Here is a 17,141-nt window from a genome sequence, read left to right as displayed (position 1 = left end):
GTTTCTGAAAACGCTGGAAGTAATTTGAAGGCACCGAGGCAATGTTTCCAGTGTAGAAACTGCTTTACAGGCCAGTGAGTACATGTTTGTATTTGGAATTCATATATGTCTATATTAATGTAATATATACATATTATACTTGAGTATGAACTGAATGTGTCTGTAATGACCTAAAAAGTTTAGTGGAGCTTCCAAAATTGCTTAAAGAGCAATGCCTTGTCTCACAAATGAAATTATACACTATCACATAATGAATCTAATTTATCCAATAGTATATCAATGAGTATATTTGCAAGGACAGCATGATATGTATGCAATAGGCGACTTGGAAATGATTCATTTAGAAATCTCCAGGTTTTCAAACAAGTTGATTTCTAGGCTGTAAGTTACTGTTGCCAAGTAGGGTTTTATCTAACTGGGCATCATCCACCCATGTGATGCAAATATCTTCTTTGTAATCTAATTTCAGTCATCCTGACCACATTCACCAGACAAGTGAGTACTAGTGCTGTATCTCAGATCAGAGACTCCTCGGTCCGTGACCCGACTCTCTGTTGTTCCAGTGTACCCTTAGCATCGTGAAAAAAAGTGATTCCGCAATTGCAGAAATAAGGTAAGGCTTGTTTCCCAACAAGCAGCCATCTAAGTGAGATGGCAACTAAGTCCACATGGAAGAAGCACACCAACGCCAGTCACCAAAGGGCTATAAATCAGATAATCCGGGGTCGAAGGAGGGATTAGTATCAGAGCCTAAATCATGAGAATCCGGTTTGCGAAAGGCTATGAATGACAGTGAGAGCACTTTTGTGGGGACTACATAGGAAATAATCCTCTGGTGATCTCCCTGTACCCATAATTGAGGGATGGGAGGAAAGTGATTACTAAACAGTTGGAGAGGTGAGTTCAGACAATCAAAGGGATAAACCTGACCTGAACAGTGAAAACTTTGTCAGTTGATCCCCCCTGATGCACGCTGGACCTGATCTGGGGTTTAATATTTTCTGTCTTTTTGTCTGTTTATAGTAGGGTGTATCTCAGAGTGTTATGTCCTTGGGGGTCATGCTCTTCAAGTTGTGTTATATGGTTTTTTTTCTGTTTTTCAGTATATGAAACCCAGTATCAATGAACCTGTAGGGATAGCAAGTAGAAAAAGGATTTTGGGGGGGTGGGGGGTGAGTACAGTGGTGGTGGTTGGGGAGGGGGCTAAAAGGGAGTTGATGTCAAGTTGTCCAAGAAGGAAGCACATGGTTGGAAAGTGATTGCAGTAGCAAATGTACACTTCTACTTGACGTGATTGAAATATGGAATGGTATGTTATATGTATTAAATCCCAACTAATAATAATAGTGAAAGAATATTTGAAAACCGTGCTAGCAATTGTACAATACTGCTTGACATGATTGAACAATGGAATGATCAGATATTTGCATTTATTCCCAATTAATAATAAAATTTAAAAATCATGTCTTATTACTTATATAGGATTATGACACCAAAATATTATTTTTTACAATTTTAAGTTTATATTGTTATTCATGAACCACTACTAACTTTAAGTAATGGTGATATTACTAAATATTAAATAAGTAATACAGTATACTTTTTAGGAAAAAGTCTTATATTTGGGGGTATAATGGTTATGTGTTGGGGTGCCATCCAGAAGGTCAACAGTCAGAAATGCCACTCGTTCCACAGGGGAAAGACAGGGCTTTCTACTCAAACAGTTACAGTTTCAGAAACTCACAGGTGTAGCGCTGCCATGTCCTGTAAGGCCACTATGAGTCAATACTGACTCCAAGACATTGAGAATAATGGCATTTTCTTTTTGGAAACATGGATCAATGGATTTTTATGTTTCACTGGGCCCTCAGATTATTGACCTATCCCGGCACATATTAAAGTGAAATAAAGCAAACACACAGCCCGTGAGCTGATTATGGCTCCGAGAACCCAAGAAAACGGAGTGGAACTGCTCCACAGGCTTCCCAGTGGGTGGTGTTTGTGGGAGCCGACCGTCGCATCTCTCTGTCCTAAAGGGCTGCAAGCCCAGAGGACCAGGCGGTTGTCCTGCCGGGGAGGCCAAGGAAGACAGTGAGCAATAGTTAGTAGGAGGGAGATTATGGAGAGTCAGACTCTCCAGTAGCTTTGGAAATCAGACATTATTGCATTATCCTTACGAAAGAAACGTTGAAAGATGTAGAAGAGGAGAGAAGTGGCGGTGGGGTGGGGCAGGCAGTAAAAGAGAGACGATGTGAAAGAGTCTAGGAAGGAAAGAGTGTTAGGAAACTAATTGTGGTAATAATTGTACAATACTGCTTGGTGTGACTGAATGGTGGAATGAGATGATATATGTATTAACTTCAATTAATAAGATATAGTTTAAAAGAACATGGAGAGTAAAAATATGTACAAAAATAACAAAATATTACTTGTAATCTCATTAGCCAAGTATGCAGACATCTCCTTCATCTTGGTCCTAAGTTTACTTTTACATGCTCTACCAGTAAGTTGATTCTGACTGACAGTGACCCAATTGGACAGAGTAGAACTTCCCCTTTACAGAAACAAATTCACCTCATCTTTTTCCAGGGGAGCCGCTGGTGAGTTCAAACTTCTAACCTTCTGGTTTGCAGCTCAGTGGGTAATCCACTCCACCACTAGGGCTCCTGATTCTGACCCAATGCAAAGAAGTCCACATTCCTCTTTTCCCTCTTAAAGCACTGCAAAGATTTTAGTGGCTGTAGGATATTCTATGTTATGGAACCACTAGGTCTTATTTTGCCATTAGCCTAAGATTGTATTTTCAAATTGTGCAGTTTTTATTAATTCCACCCCCTCCCAATCTATGAACACATTTGGAACAAACTTTTAATGTATTTTTATTTATTATTTAAAATGTACTCACTGAAGTAGGATTACTTGGTCAAAGGGTATGATTAACTTTAAGATTCTTGACTTATCCAGTCCAATTATTTCCTCCAAATAACTGTCACCCCTCATATTTTTATCTGCAACACCTGTTTACCACTATACTGCACATTTGTTAATACTTAGCATTGTCATATTTTAAAAAGATTCTGTAGTTGTATATTTAACCCTAAGAAAACTTTTTAATCATATTTTTTATTATAGATTGAATCGGCATGTAAGAAAGTTCTGGATTTCTAAGATCCCTCATACAAACATCCACTGGCCTGATGAACCACTGAGAAAATCATTGGATCGCAATTCAATGGAGATTGGTTAAGCCTTCTACGGATATGCAGTGGGTCCGAGCTGTCAGCGCATCTGAGCGCGGTAGGATTCCTCACTGGTAGAGATGGAAGCCTTGGAAAGGCTGTGGTGTGGAATTGTCCTCTGAAGGGTTGCTCCGAGTCAGAATTGATTGGTGCACATACTAACAACAATACAAAGTCCCGGGCAAAACTCTGAACCAGAACTATGAGCAACAATGATCTCACATAAACATAGAGTGCCACCCAGCCCATTCTAAAACATAGTCAGCCTGTAGAACAGAGTAGAATGATGCCATAGGATTTCACTTTCCCCCTTGGAGCAGCTCTCAGAAACAAACCAAGTTCACTGCCATCTAGTGACTAGTGTATTCCAACTCGCAGCTATTCTACGAGATAACGCTGGAATATACAGAACACTCCCTGGGCGCTTCTGAGACCGTAACTTTTTCCTGGAGTAGAAAGCCTCATCATTCTCCCAAGGAGCAATGGCCTAGTAGTTTCGAACTGCTGACCTTGCAGTTAGCAGCTCAAATGGAAACCCCCACACTGGAGCAGCTCAAGGCAATAGAAAACAAAATCAATAAACTAAACTCACTGCCACTGAATTGCTCCCCAAATACAGTGACGCTCCCGAGTCAGACTGCCTCTGGACTTCCTGACTTACTCCTTACAGAAGTAGAACGCCTCATCTGTCACCCGAAGAGAGGCTGGTAGTTTTGAACTGCTGACCTTGAAACTAGCAGCCCAAGGCGTAACTATTTTACCATCAGGTATATTACAAGAAAATTTTAATCTACATTCCAGTTTACTCACTTTTCTCTTCAGCATTACCGATTTCCTTTAAATGACTTCACTATAAGCTCCTGTGACCATTCATGATCCTTTGAGAGAATCTATCCAGATTACCCCTTGGGATCCCATAAAACAATCCCCAGAACCTTCTGAGTTTACTTTCCTGCCTTGGGTTTAAGGGGCTCAGCAGGTTTTCTCAGAAGCCGAGGTTCTGACGGAACTTTTCATCTTCTTGAAGGGACCCTAATGAGACTGCTAATTAGCACTGACCTACAGCCACCGAGCTGCTGCTCACTCCCAGTCATCTGCTAGGACAGAGCAGACCTGCTCCTTAGGGTTTCCAAACTGCAAAGCTTCAGGGGGCAGACAGCCTCATCTTTCTCCCACACAGAGAGTGTTGGGTTTGAACAGCCAACCTTGTGTTTAGCAGCCCAACCACTGCACCACCGGCACGCCTTTAAGCAAACTCTCTCTCTCTCTCTCTCTCACAGCCATACAATGCTGACTCATAGCAACCATAGGCAAGGTAGACCTGACTGATCCCGTGCGCTTCCCAGCCTGTAACTCTCTATGCAAATAAAAAGTCCCGTATTTCTCTCAAGAGTGGCTGGGGGTTTCTTACTGTGACCTTGAAGTTAGCAACCTAAAGTTGTGAGTCAGCATCAACTCATAAGAGCTAGGCTACCATCCTTTTGAGATAGTATTGCCTTTACATTGTAGGAATACTTGTTAATGCACCCAAGATAATAACCCTGCCAAAGAAAATACATATTTAGCAATATTTTATAATTTTCTATCGCCAGTTGCTGGTTGCCTTCTCTGCTTCTCTTCTTTCTCATGCAATTGTCCCTCTTGTAAACTTAGTGGTTGCAAGATAACACAGCCTTATGTTTTCCAAAATGAGGACTAAGGGAATGATTATTTGTTTGCAAGAATTTGTTAGCAACAGTCTATCAAATATATCAAACTCACTGGTGAATAGAAACTGTCACTCTGACTGTAAACTATTTACAAATCACAGTAATATCTCTACTTTTTTTGTCTCCACATTTTGTATCACTGAGAAAATCAATAAGAGTATAGACTATAATTCTCTGTTGGACCTAGGGGAAGGCAGATGAAAACATTTATTGACTGAGTAGGGACTAGGACTATAGTAAAATCAAAGTCGGTTTTAGCCAAATAATTTTAAAGAAAACACCAAAAGGTTCAGCCTACACAGAAACTTGGTAAAAATAAACAAATACCAACGAGCAACCGACTTTTTCTGTGCCCTCATCCCACTGAAATCTTCACCCCCACCTCAGGCCATCATTAGTGCCATCATTATCCAGTCCAAAGGACCAGACTCTATGGATGAGGCAAGAATCTTCCTGATGCCACACCATGCACATCTGCCCTGGGTTCTCATGCTTCCGCTTGCTAAATGTCCCTTTGTTCTACCGTGCAGCCTTGCATTTATTGTTCAGAAGATTATGTGGTGGGCACAATGCACTGGACAACAGAGGGAGAGGCGTTAAGTATTAAATCGGCCAACATCAAAAGATTTTGTGAAAAGGGAGAAAGGAAGAAACAAATACTGTGACTTTTCAATAGGATGGGTCAGTTTGTTCAACAGGAAAAAAAAGGAATAAAAAATGCTACAAATGTTGAGAAGAAGAACGTTGTTAATGTAGCCCAAAACTCGAATCCGTGCTTCCAGGAATAAACCTTCATCCCTAGATGGATCCTTAGTAAAACAACCGTATTATTTTTATTCTTGCATTCCTTTGAGACACTTCATGAGCGGCACAGTAGCAATCCTTAAATCATTACAGAAGGTGTGCTTTGTACCCACCAGCAGCCTATTGTCAAAGAGGGTATCATACCATGGGCATATAATAAGACTTTAATTCCACGTTAACAACATAGCTATCTATTTGCATTTTAAGTGAGGCTTCTTTATAAAGGTCCTTGTGGATAAAGACAGAGAATCATAAACAGAGTTCTGTACGTGTGGTGAAAATATTTTCTTCTTCCATGTCACATACTAGTACAGCTATGGAAATATCTTTCATAGTTTCCCTTCTGCAAGTCATTTGTAATGTATAATGAAAAATGTCCACCATGGACACTACTGGTTCCCATCCGAAGAGAACATTGCTTGATCTAGTCTCTGGGAAGCTGTGATCTCAAAACAATTCTTAGTAACTTAATTCGTGGTCACTAATAGCAATCATAAATACTCTACCTCTAATTGGGTAAATCTATCTCAATCAAGGGCTAAAAGCTAGTAAGCATGGAAAACAAACTACCATCGCACTTATAAAACTAGAAGCAAAGCCTTGAAAATGGAGAGACTTCAGCTTGTTGCACAAATTACATTTTGAAGCAATCTTTGTACCATTAAAAATGATGCTTTCTTACAGTATCTCCTTGAAATAAGCCAAATAATATCTATTCAATCATTGTACATATTCATTGAAAATTGGTAAATCTTCCCACAGAAATGTTTACTCTCTTGAATAGGGCTTTTTACCTTTCAGGGACATTGGTTAGGTAGCAGTCACACATTGAAAATAGACAGCTTACTCTTTGGAAGTCGTGGGTGAGTATGAGGAGTTTAGAGGGGTCCTTTGGGTGCTCTGCGAAAACCGCGCAATTACTCCTTGGTCCGGAAAGAAGACCTCCCCTCCGTGGACAGGACTAAGGCCCTCCTTGCTCACAGGAAAGCCGTACTATTGGACATTGTCTTAACGAGGCGGTTATCAATTCTGCGTCCTGAAGGATGCGCTTTCCCCGGAATGGAGAGAGAAGGCTGGGATGCTTCTACCCCTTTCTTGGCTGTTGGTGTTTAAAGACTCCTTCAAAGAAACCCAACAGGTACAGCTATGGCTTCCCTAGCTTTGATTGTTGGCTAACAGCAACTTACTCTGCATGCACAGGCCATCAGTGCAGTTCTTGGATTGCAGGACGAGGCCATCACAGTCCTTGCCTCCGTTCTTGGGGGCCGGTGCCGTGCACTCCCTCCTGCGCCAGTGGGTGCACTCAGTCCCACAGGTAGACCACTTGCTCCAGGAGGTCCACCTGCCATCCACTGCATACAGAAGAAACAAACCAGCAGCAGTCAGAGGGAGAAATGGTGGCTTCGAAGGAGAAGCAGGAAGATCTCAAAGGTAAACCAAACCAAACCCAGAAGAAACCGCCCCTGTGGCGGCAGGTCCGAGTGCTCTGCCTCCTTTGGGCCCTAGGAGCTGCGCTGACCAGTTGCAGGACCTTTTCCTCCTTGATTACGTCAAGGGGAGCATGATGGGGCTCAGAGAAACCAGAGGGGCTCCCCGAAGCTAAGCTGGTAAAATTAAATCATGACGAGTCCCCTTTTTCTACTCAAAGGGAGGCTACTGAGCTTTTGTCCTGCAATCTGGGTGGATTCGGATTGATCCGAGACTCCCTCAGGCACGGTCCGCAGGAAAGGAAAGTCAACCTGGAAGAAGTTGTGAGAAAGGACTGAGACAGTGGTGAAGACCTCTGTCTATTTGTGTCCACCCATCTGTCTGTCTATCCATCACCTGTGTCTTATACTGTATACTCTTTTTATTATTTTATTTACCTGGAAGGTTTGTGGAATCCTTCTGCAACCCCATCTTGCAAAGATTGATTATTTTTATTCATTAATGGAAGATTCTTAGCAGAACATAAACTGAATATTTGTTTTTATTTTAGAGATAATATTAAGGGGTAGGTTCCTAAATTTTTCTAATGAAATGAACATTATATTTCTCATTCAATTATTTTCCTCTGACTCAATCTGTTTAGTTCTAAATTTGTTACTGGCCCCCCCGCAACTTCACCGACAACTTCAGAGCTCAGATAGCTCTGTGTTAAAAGCACACCATCTAAATGCCAGTTTGGATAAAAGTGTGAAATATATATATATATATGATCTGTTAATAGTCTACACAGTTTGGGAAATCTAAATCTATATGGTGTTATAGTCAAATTATCATGTAAATATATATGCATGAAGTATAAAGATATAAACATGCCCACATGAAAAAAAATGATGAAAGCATTAATATTTCAATTCTATAAGTTGGCTATATAAGCAACATTTTGATGCAAAGACATTTTCTTTAACATAATCCAAATTCAAAGTACACACACACATGCACACTTCTATTTCAACTCAAAATGCTTAGTGTTGTTTTAATTGTGGAAATCAACCCCTAGATAACATATAGGAAAGTACAAGATAAAATACTGAAACCTTAAGCCTAGCTAAGTGTCAGAATGTATTCTATAAATAAAAGCTCTCAGAGAATTCAGTGTGGGAGTGAGACTATTTTTGATACTTGGAAATCAACATTTGATTGTATAAAATGTAGAATATTTTTTCTCTCCTGTTTATTTTTCCAACCTATATCTGAGAAAGTTTCTATTCGAGGATGAAGAGAGCCAAAGTTAGGAGAAAAAGAGACAGAGCAAGAGCGAGAGAAAGAGAGAGAGAGAATAAGAAAGCATTGTATCTAATAAAATTGAAAAGGTTACACCTGTCACAATGGTGTGAACCAAATGCATTACTTATTTAAAAATAATGTGTGCTCACTTTTAGACTATATTATACAATTAGACATTGCTGGGGTCTTTTGCTTTGGAGAATATTGAGAAGAACTTCAGTTTATCTAAGAGTAAGAAGTGGTGCAATACAAGATAGCACAGAAAGATACCAGGAGGAGGAGGAGCGAGGTGACGTTGGTATATATCCCCCAACAAGTAACCTGCAAAGTAATTAACCAACGTGTGCAGGTAATAAAGAGCTGACTGCACTGTATTTTCAAAATCCAGTGGCCTATGTATCAAAAAGTTTTCCCTTACTTTTAAGTCATTCCAACTATTTTATCTGTCCTTGTCCAAAAGCTGACACCATTTATCAAATATTTAGTCTAAAACATTTTCAGTGTCAATTGATTTCTTTGGTCTTCTGAAGATCAAGGGTTTGTTTCATATTTCCCTTAAAATGTCTTCAATTCTACCCAAATCCCTAGAACTATAGAAATGCATAAATGTGATTCTAGTGGTTTTGTGCAATGACATGGAGAAACATGGTTCACAAGTGTTTGACCCTTGCTTTACACGAGTTGGCATATTGGAGTGGCAGAGTGAAGTAGTGTCGGAGGGGGAGCATACTTGATTTTCCAGCAAGGAGAGCACTGAACAGTAAGATGGATATAGATTGTGCTGATCACATATTCAGGTCAGGTACAAGGCTTTTCTATGTATTTTCTTACAAGCATTTCTAGAAAGGTGGGATACATTGGAAAGGAGGGGACTGTGGTACTTACCGGGACACAATGTGGTGCAGGCTATTTTCTGTACACTCTGTCCTTCACAGAAAGCACCTCCATTGAGGGGAGCTGGGTTTGTACAGGTCCGTGTACGTTTCTGATACCCGCGTCCACAGCGGCTGTTGCACACGGACCACTCTGTCCAGGTGGACCAGCCGCCATTTACTGAAAGGAGGCAAGCAGTACACAGTAGGTGAAACCATTGCGTGGTCTGGTTCTGCACTGGTGCTTGTACAATTTAGATTCTCTTAGGCACATGGTTTATTACACACTGACCACTCTATCCGGGTGGACCAGTCACCACTTACCAAAGGAGGCAAATAAAATAAGTGTATTCAACATATGCACAGATACACAGGCCACACACAGCACCCATATAAAAAGCCACTTCCAAGATGATCATTAAAAATGTACATTTCAAAGCCAGTTTCACCCAAATTTTTATGATATAGTAGAAATGTCTCAACAGAGAGAAATAAAATTGTGTACTATTAATTTATCTCCTCTGAAAATAAATGAGTGTACTCTTTTTCTTGGCCAGTGTCTTTTTAAAGAGATTTACCTTACCTGGATAAGCCCCCAAATTTAGCTTTGACAGCTTATCCCAAATAATAAATGTTTACATCCTTAGGCCGAGGCTGCAAGTGTTTCTGAATCAGAAAAACACGATAAAATAACTTACCACTTTAAATCACAGAGGATTTGTTATCTTTTCTTTTCTGTAAACTCCCTGACACCATAAAAACGGATACCAATTATTAAATATTTTAGTCCATCTTGTTATGTAACCAGTGAACTTGGTTCACAAGATAAAATCCTGGAGTGGCTATTCGTATGTATTGACAATTAGTTGACAATTGAAATGGGTAACTATTTTGTGTATAAAGTCTGCTTATAGTGTTTCACAAAGCCCTCAGTGTGTCTGATTTAAAAACCAATCCCCTTTCCTCCTTACTGTATACACTGCTTACCTCTGGAGAGATCCCTCTAGGGCAGCGGTTCTCAACCTTCCTAATGCCGTGACCCTTTAATACAGTTCCTCACGTTGTGGTGACCCTGAGCCTGCATGTGGGGGAATCTGCATGTGGGTGGAGCCACTTGGAGATGGATAGAGGGGCGGTATCTCGGTTCCTAAGACCATCAGAAATATGGTCTTAGGCGACCCCTGTGAAAGGGTCGTTTGACCCCTGGAAGGGGTCGCGATCCCCAGGTTAAGAACCACTGCTTTAGGGGGTACTCTGAAATCTTTCAGTACTTCAGTGAAGTGAGAACATGAAATTATTGCAATTAAACAACTGAATAAGTTATTTGCTGGCAGTGAAAAAATAGCACCATTAGACTAGATAAGAGAGCTTTTGGTCATTCTGGTAACACAATCCTTACTTACGTATCTCTTTTACCCAACATCTCCTGTCTAGAAACACATCCAGTGGGAGACGATTATGAAAGTGGAACATATACCAGTTGCCATGTAAACGTTTGGCTAAGCCATCTGTGTCAGATGTGAACACGCTCCATCGGGTTTTCAATGGCTGATTTCTCAGGAGCAGGTCGCCAGGCTGCTTCGGAGCTGCTTTAGGTAGAACTGAACTTCCAACCTGTTGCTTAGCAGCTGGACATGTGGAGCATTTGCACCACCCAGGTACTCAGTGAGGTGTTAAAGGCAAGGGGATTGTTTTCACATGAATATTTCATCATTATGTTTTAAGTAAACACATATGCATCTCTATCATCTATCTATCTGTCTGTCTATCTATTTCTGCTGAGTGAGTGTTGGTCTGCTGATGGCAAGGTTGGCAGTTCAATCCCACCAGCTTCTCCTTGGGTGACAGGTGATGCGATGTGCATCAAAATATTGAAAAATAAAAGCTATTTCTGGAGGACAAGAGACAGGATTATGTTCATGTTTTGTGCTTCCCCAAATTCTCTCTAATGAATATATATCTGAGCTATAAAAATAGTAATATTAACAAAAGTAAATATAGAATCAGACTTACAATATGAACTATTGGTTAGCCCTATAGGTTTCCTGTAGAAGTTTGGTGAATCTGGCATCTGAACTATGGACAATTTTACTTAAAAGGGCACAAGAAGGACAATTGATAGGTAGGGTTTCAGTTAAGAGTTTCAGAAAAAATCCACTTAATCTGCACAGCTTTACTGAACTCCAAATGTTACCTAATCATCAGTATAAAAGGCTTGCTACCATCCTGGCAAGCTGATATTGGTGGTTATTCTACACATGTACAATTTTGGTGAGATTTTAATGAGAAACAAGTAATCATTAACTCGTAGAGATAGAAAGGCCTTTGAAGCCCCTACTCTCATCCCCTCACTTTACCGAGAAGGGGGCAAGAACTCAGACTTAGTGACTGAAGTGACCAATTGAAGGCCAGTGAGTGGCAGGATTCGTCATGGAATCCGGGACTCCCGATCCCTACTCTAGTGCTATTTTCTTACCTCAAAATGTATCAAGTTACTTTGTTTTGATATTTCCTAAAGAGAATGTACAGGTTGCATTTACGGATACTGAATGCATGCTATACATAGGAAAAGGGATTTGCATCTATATTAATCATTTATATAATACATCTATATATAACAATGCTTTCATTAGTTATTTATGATTGGTACATGCTGTGATTGTGCCCCACTTCTCCTTTGCATTTCAAATGCTGTTAATCAACTTGTACAGGCAATTTAGAAAAAGACAAAAAGAAACATTTTATTGTGACTTAAGAAGGGGAATTGCTTACAATTCAACATAGTCATTATCTTGACTAGGAAATTAAACCACAGCGTAATCAAGGGCTTAAAAAAAATGATGTGTCTGTCCTGTAATTAAAATGACAGTTTTAAAACATCGATACAGTCAGCCTTTGTATTATCGCCGTAATTTCAGTTCCTACAGTTCCCTACATGGCAAGGGCACATGCATCCTTGTGGTGGTGTCTGCAGTAGATAAGTACCACAAACAGATCGTTGCCAGAGGCTGTCCTCCCTCCCAGTGAGTCAGACACCCAGGCCCTGGAGTGTCTTTATCACTGAGGCAGCAGTGTAAAGCTTCATTATATTCTTAATGGTGGTGAGACAGGACATATCGTTCAGGAAGTAGCATAACTGCAAAATACTTCCCAAGATTGTTTGGTTTCCTCTGAGATGATAAATCACAAAGAACACAAGGACCTACTGTGTGTCTAACACGGAGCCCTGGTCTCAAAGTGGTTAAGTGGTTCTCGGCCAAAAGGAAGGTTGGTGGTTTTAAGCTAACGACAGCCATCATGGAGGAGAAAGATGTGGCAGTCTGCTACCCTAAGGATTACAGATTTGGAAATGCTATGGGGGCACATCTGTTATATTTAATTTGTCATCCAGTGGTGGCTTGAGTATTGTGATCCTTAAAGATATGTCACTAGCATTTTAAATAATAGCGGTGTCACCCATGGTGGACAGGTTTAGACAGAGCTTCTAGACCAGCAGTTCTCAACCTTTGGGGGTCGAACAATCCTTTCACAGGGGTCGCCCGATTCATAACAGTAACAAAATTACAGTGATGAAGTAGCAACGAAAATAATTTTATGGTTGGGGGGGTTACCACAACATGAGGAACTGTATTAAAGGGTCAAGGCAATGGGGAACTGTATTAAAGGGTCACGGCATTAGGAAAGTTGAGAACCACTGTTCTAGACTAAGACAGGTGAGGCAGGACTTGGTTATGTACTTCCAAAGAAGTTGGCCAGTTATGAATAACAACAGAATATTGTCTGATATAGTGTTGGAAGATGAGTCCTTCAGGCAGGAAGACGTTCCAGACAGGCCGGGGGAAGAGACGCCTCCTCCACGCAGAATTGATGGCTTTAATGATGTGAAAGATAGACAGTGTTTGGAGCCTTTATTGGCCAAGGCAGCATGATTCAAAATGAGAAGAAACATTTGTGAACATCCATTAATAACCAAAATGTGTGATGTTGGAAGTAGGAATTGAAGACAACTGGAATTTATCAAGATTAGAAGGAACATTTCAAGGTTAATATCCTAGGTATTTGTTTGGTGGAATGAATTGGTATTGACCATTTTCATGAGGTTTACACACTATTTTGCTGGGAATGACAAATTAAAGAAGAATGTGTCACACTTATTGTCAAAAACATCTGAAGACACATCTTGAAAGACAACATTCTCGGTGATAGGGTAATATCCAAATACCGACAAGGAAGACCGGTGAATATGACAACCAAGTCAAATGTACGCACTAACCACTAAAGCCAGTGATGAAGAAATTGAAGATTTCTACCTACATTTGCAGTGCTGATTAAACATGCAAGCAAATTGCACTCATAACTGCTGGTGATTGGAATATGAGTTGGGAAAAAAGAAGAAAGATTAGAAAGTATGGTCTTGTTGATGGAGACAACTTTGAAGATTCCACACTAGATAGACAAATGGCGTAATCATTGCAGACATCTTTTTCAACAACTACAGTGACAACTCTTCAAGAAGGTCTTAAAAAAGGCTGGAAAACAAGAATTAAATGCTAAGGGAGTATTTCTGGGATCTTTGTGAAATCCTATCATGCACGTGATCACTACATCCTACAGGACACACCAGAATCAAATGAACCACATCTGTGGAAAGAAGCACAGATGTGTTAGAACAAGGCCAGTGACCAGCAGTGGAATAAACCATCAACTGATCACATGCAAGTTCCAGATGAAGCTTATGAATATTCAACAAGTCTGACCTTGGATAGATCCCACCTGAATTTAGAGGTCATCTCAAGAGTAGATTTGAGTAATTGACCACTAATGACCAAAGATCAGATGAACTGTAGGATGACATCATACGTGAAGAAAGCAAAAAGTCACTAAAAGGCAAGGAAGGAAAGAACAAAAAGGGAATGCCAGGAGAGACTCGGAAACTTGCTCTTCAACATGCAAGGAGCTACAATGAATGGACGAAACGATGGAGTAAAATTGCTGGACAGAAGGTTTCAAAAGGTGGCTTAAGAAGACAAAGTAAAGTATTATAATGAAATGGGAAAATCTGCAATGAGAAAAGCAAAAGGGGAAAATGTGCTTGACATTTCTCAAGGTCCAAAATCTAGAGAAATAATTCAAGCCTCGAAGTATAATACTGGATGATTTGGGCCCCCCACAAAAGAAAAATGCAAGAATCATTGAAATGACCATGATAAAAGGGGAACATGCAGAATGGCATTTCAAATTCTCATAGACTGTAGACTTTCTGGAGTCATGAATGGTAGATGAACCCCCCGAATTACTGCTCTGAGGCAGACTTAACTAGAACCACCTCTCTGTTATGTTAGAAGACACTCTAGTGGTGCAGTGGGTTAAGCTTTGGGCTGCTAACCATACGGTCAATGGTTCAAATCCAGCATCTGCAGCAGATGAGGTTGTTTGCTATTAATAAACTCTATAGTCTAGGAAGCCCTAAGGAACACTTGCAGTCTGTCCTAGTCATTGTGAATTCTAACTGACTCAAGGGCAGTGAAGGGTTGGTGTAAGTCATGTTAAATCCAAACATGAGTTTAGTTGAACTAATAAAAAAGGTCTATTTTGAGTATTATGCTCTTTTATGACCTATCTATGTGGGATCAAAGGAGTCCCTACAGTAGGTTATGCTTTGGGCTACTTACTGCCAGGTCAGCAGTTTGAACCCACCAGCTGCTCCTCAGGATAAAGAAGAGTCTTCCTGATCCCATAAAGAGTCACAGGCTCAGAAACTCAAAGGAGAAGTTCTAGTCTGTCCTACAGGGTTGCTGTGAGCCAGAATTGACTCTGGCAGTGAGTTTGCTTTTATTTGTAAACGGGATCAAATGGACAACAGCAGTGAATTCATGCTAATAAGAAGGAATCTCTAATAACAGGTGAGAGACGCACGACTCTAAGTATGTAATTAATATCACTAAACTACTCATGTTGCATTGGTATATATACACAGCAAAATAACTAAAATCCAGATAGAAAAGAAAAAGAACACAGAGATCTTGAGATACTCTGTAAAGCTGAAGAAAAATTATTTGAGGTAATCTTTTACCTAAAATGTAAACTGGCTAATAAAGGATATAACCTGAGACTAATGAGTTTCTTTAAAAATTATCACGATGAGATCAGATGGACAAAAATTACTATAAAGCAAAGATGTGAAAGAAAGGGGGCATACAAACTGGAGTATTGGAAATAGTATATCCCTATGATGCCACAGGATGAAAAATGTAACTGATACAATTGAGCAATGTATGCAGAAATTATTAAGTAGGAACCTAATTTGCTGTGTACACTTATTAACAATAAAATATACAGTCACTGTAGGAAAAATAATTTAGCCATGTCAAGAGATATATGATCACGAACCAATGGTATGAAACAAAGAAGTCCAAGGTACACTGACTGAATTGGCACAAAACAGCGATCCAAGGATTGCTGGAGCATCGATTTGGATGCTTTGACCAATGAGATGCAATACTGGAAGCCTTCACTCCTCTATGTCAGAAAGAGGGCTACTCGACTGACTCGAAGAAAGGGGATCTAAAAGAACGCAGAAGTCGGTGAACAACATCAGCAAAATCATAAACAAGTATGGGCAGGGAGCTGCCAGGAATTCAATCCAGAATCAGAAGAGGATGTGGAGCAAGGGATATCATTGCTGATGTCAAATGTATCTTGGTTTAAAGAACAGAATATCAGAAAGATGATCACCCGTGTTTTATTGACTGTGTAATGGAACTTAACTATGTGAATCTTAAGAGATGATGGAGAATGTTGGAAAGCGTGGGAATTCCATTTAATTATGCTACTGCAAAAGCTCTACGTATACCAAGAGGCCGTCCTTTGAACAGAACGAGGGCTTAAGATCGGGAAATGCGTGCACCGTGGCTGTACTGTTCCACCGGCCCTGCTCTGTCTTTATGCTGCAGAAATGCTCTGAGAAACTGGACTCTCTGAAGAAGAACAGGGCCTCGGGATTGAAGGACGACGCAGTCACAGACTTGGCTGTGCACACGGCACAATGTCGCCTGCAGGAAGGGAAGGGGACCAGAAGCACTTGCTGATGAAGATCGAAGACTGCAGCCTTGCAGTGTGGATTACAACTCAGCATAACGAAAACCAAGTCCTCAAAGCGTGACCAGTAAGCTTTGTCAGGTCACCATGAGAATGTCCTGAAGTTGCCAGGGGGTTCATTTTCCTTGTGGCCACAATCAGCGCTCCTAGCCGCAGGGGAGAAATCAAGCAAACTATTGCAATGACCAAATCGGCTACTGAATATCTTGTTTAAGTGTCAAAGACAAAGACGTCACTTCAAGGATTAACGTGCGCTTAACCAAAGTCAAGGTATTTTCAATCGCGTTATACGCATGTGGTAGCTGGAAAATGGATAAAGAAGACCCAAGAAGGTTGGCTGCATGTGAATCATGCTGCTGGTGAAGTGCATGGAATTTACCATTGACTATCAGAAGAATGACTAACTGTCTTGCTCCTGAGAAGGGAGATTGTTGAGACTTTTTTCTCATGTCCTCAAGATATGTTATCAAGGGAAACTGGTGCCTGAAGAAGTCAAATAGAGGATGAGTGAAAAAGAGGAAAGCCTCCAGGAGGTGGATTGACACAAGGTTACAAGGATGAGCTTCAACAGGGCGGGCTTGTGTGGGCAGTGCAGGATGTCTTGTTCTGTTTGTTGTACACAGGGTCGCTGTGAATGGAGAGTAATTCACCAGGACATAGCAGCAGAACTGCTGCGAGTGAGAAATATATAAATAACAGGCCAACAT

At 40.5% G+C, this 17,141-nt stretch overlaps 1 protein-coding gene across 2 annotated transcripts in view; it reads right to left on the bottom strand.

The window, feature by feature from the left end:
• UNC5C (unc-5 netrin receptor C) overlaps nt 1–17,141 on the bottom strand; it is a 457,437-nt gene that overhangs the window by 73,995 nt on the left and 366,301 nt on the right. For both annotated transcript variants that reach the window (XM_004703272.2, XM_004703273.2), the window contains exons 6-7: nt 9,350–9,517; nt 6,940–7,104 (exon numbers count right to left, since the gene is read on the bottom strand). In XM_004703272.2, the coding sequence (XP_004703329.1) occupies nt 6,940–7,104; nt 9,350–9,517 (333 nt within the window). The remainder of the gene's footprint in view (nt 1–6,939; nt 7,105–9,349; nt 9,518–17,141) is intronic.

This window comes from Echinops telfairi, unplaced genomic scaffold, assembly GCF_000313985.2.
Source record: "Echinops telfairi isolate 266 unplaced genomic scaffold, ASM31398v2 ScPeMD7_7468;HRSCAF=8506_0, whole genome shotgun sequence".
Classification (NCBI taxonomy): domain Eukaryota; kingdom Metazoa; phylum Chordata; class Mammalia; order Afrosoricida; family Tenrecidae; genus Echinops; species Echinops telfairi.
This window is presented reverse-complemented; position numbering and strand designations above follow the sequence as displayed.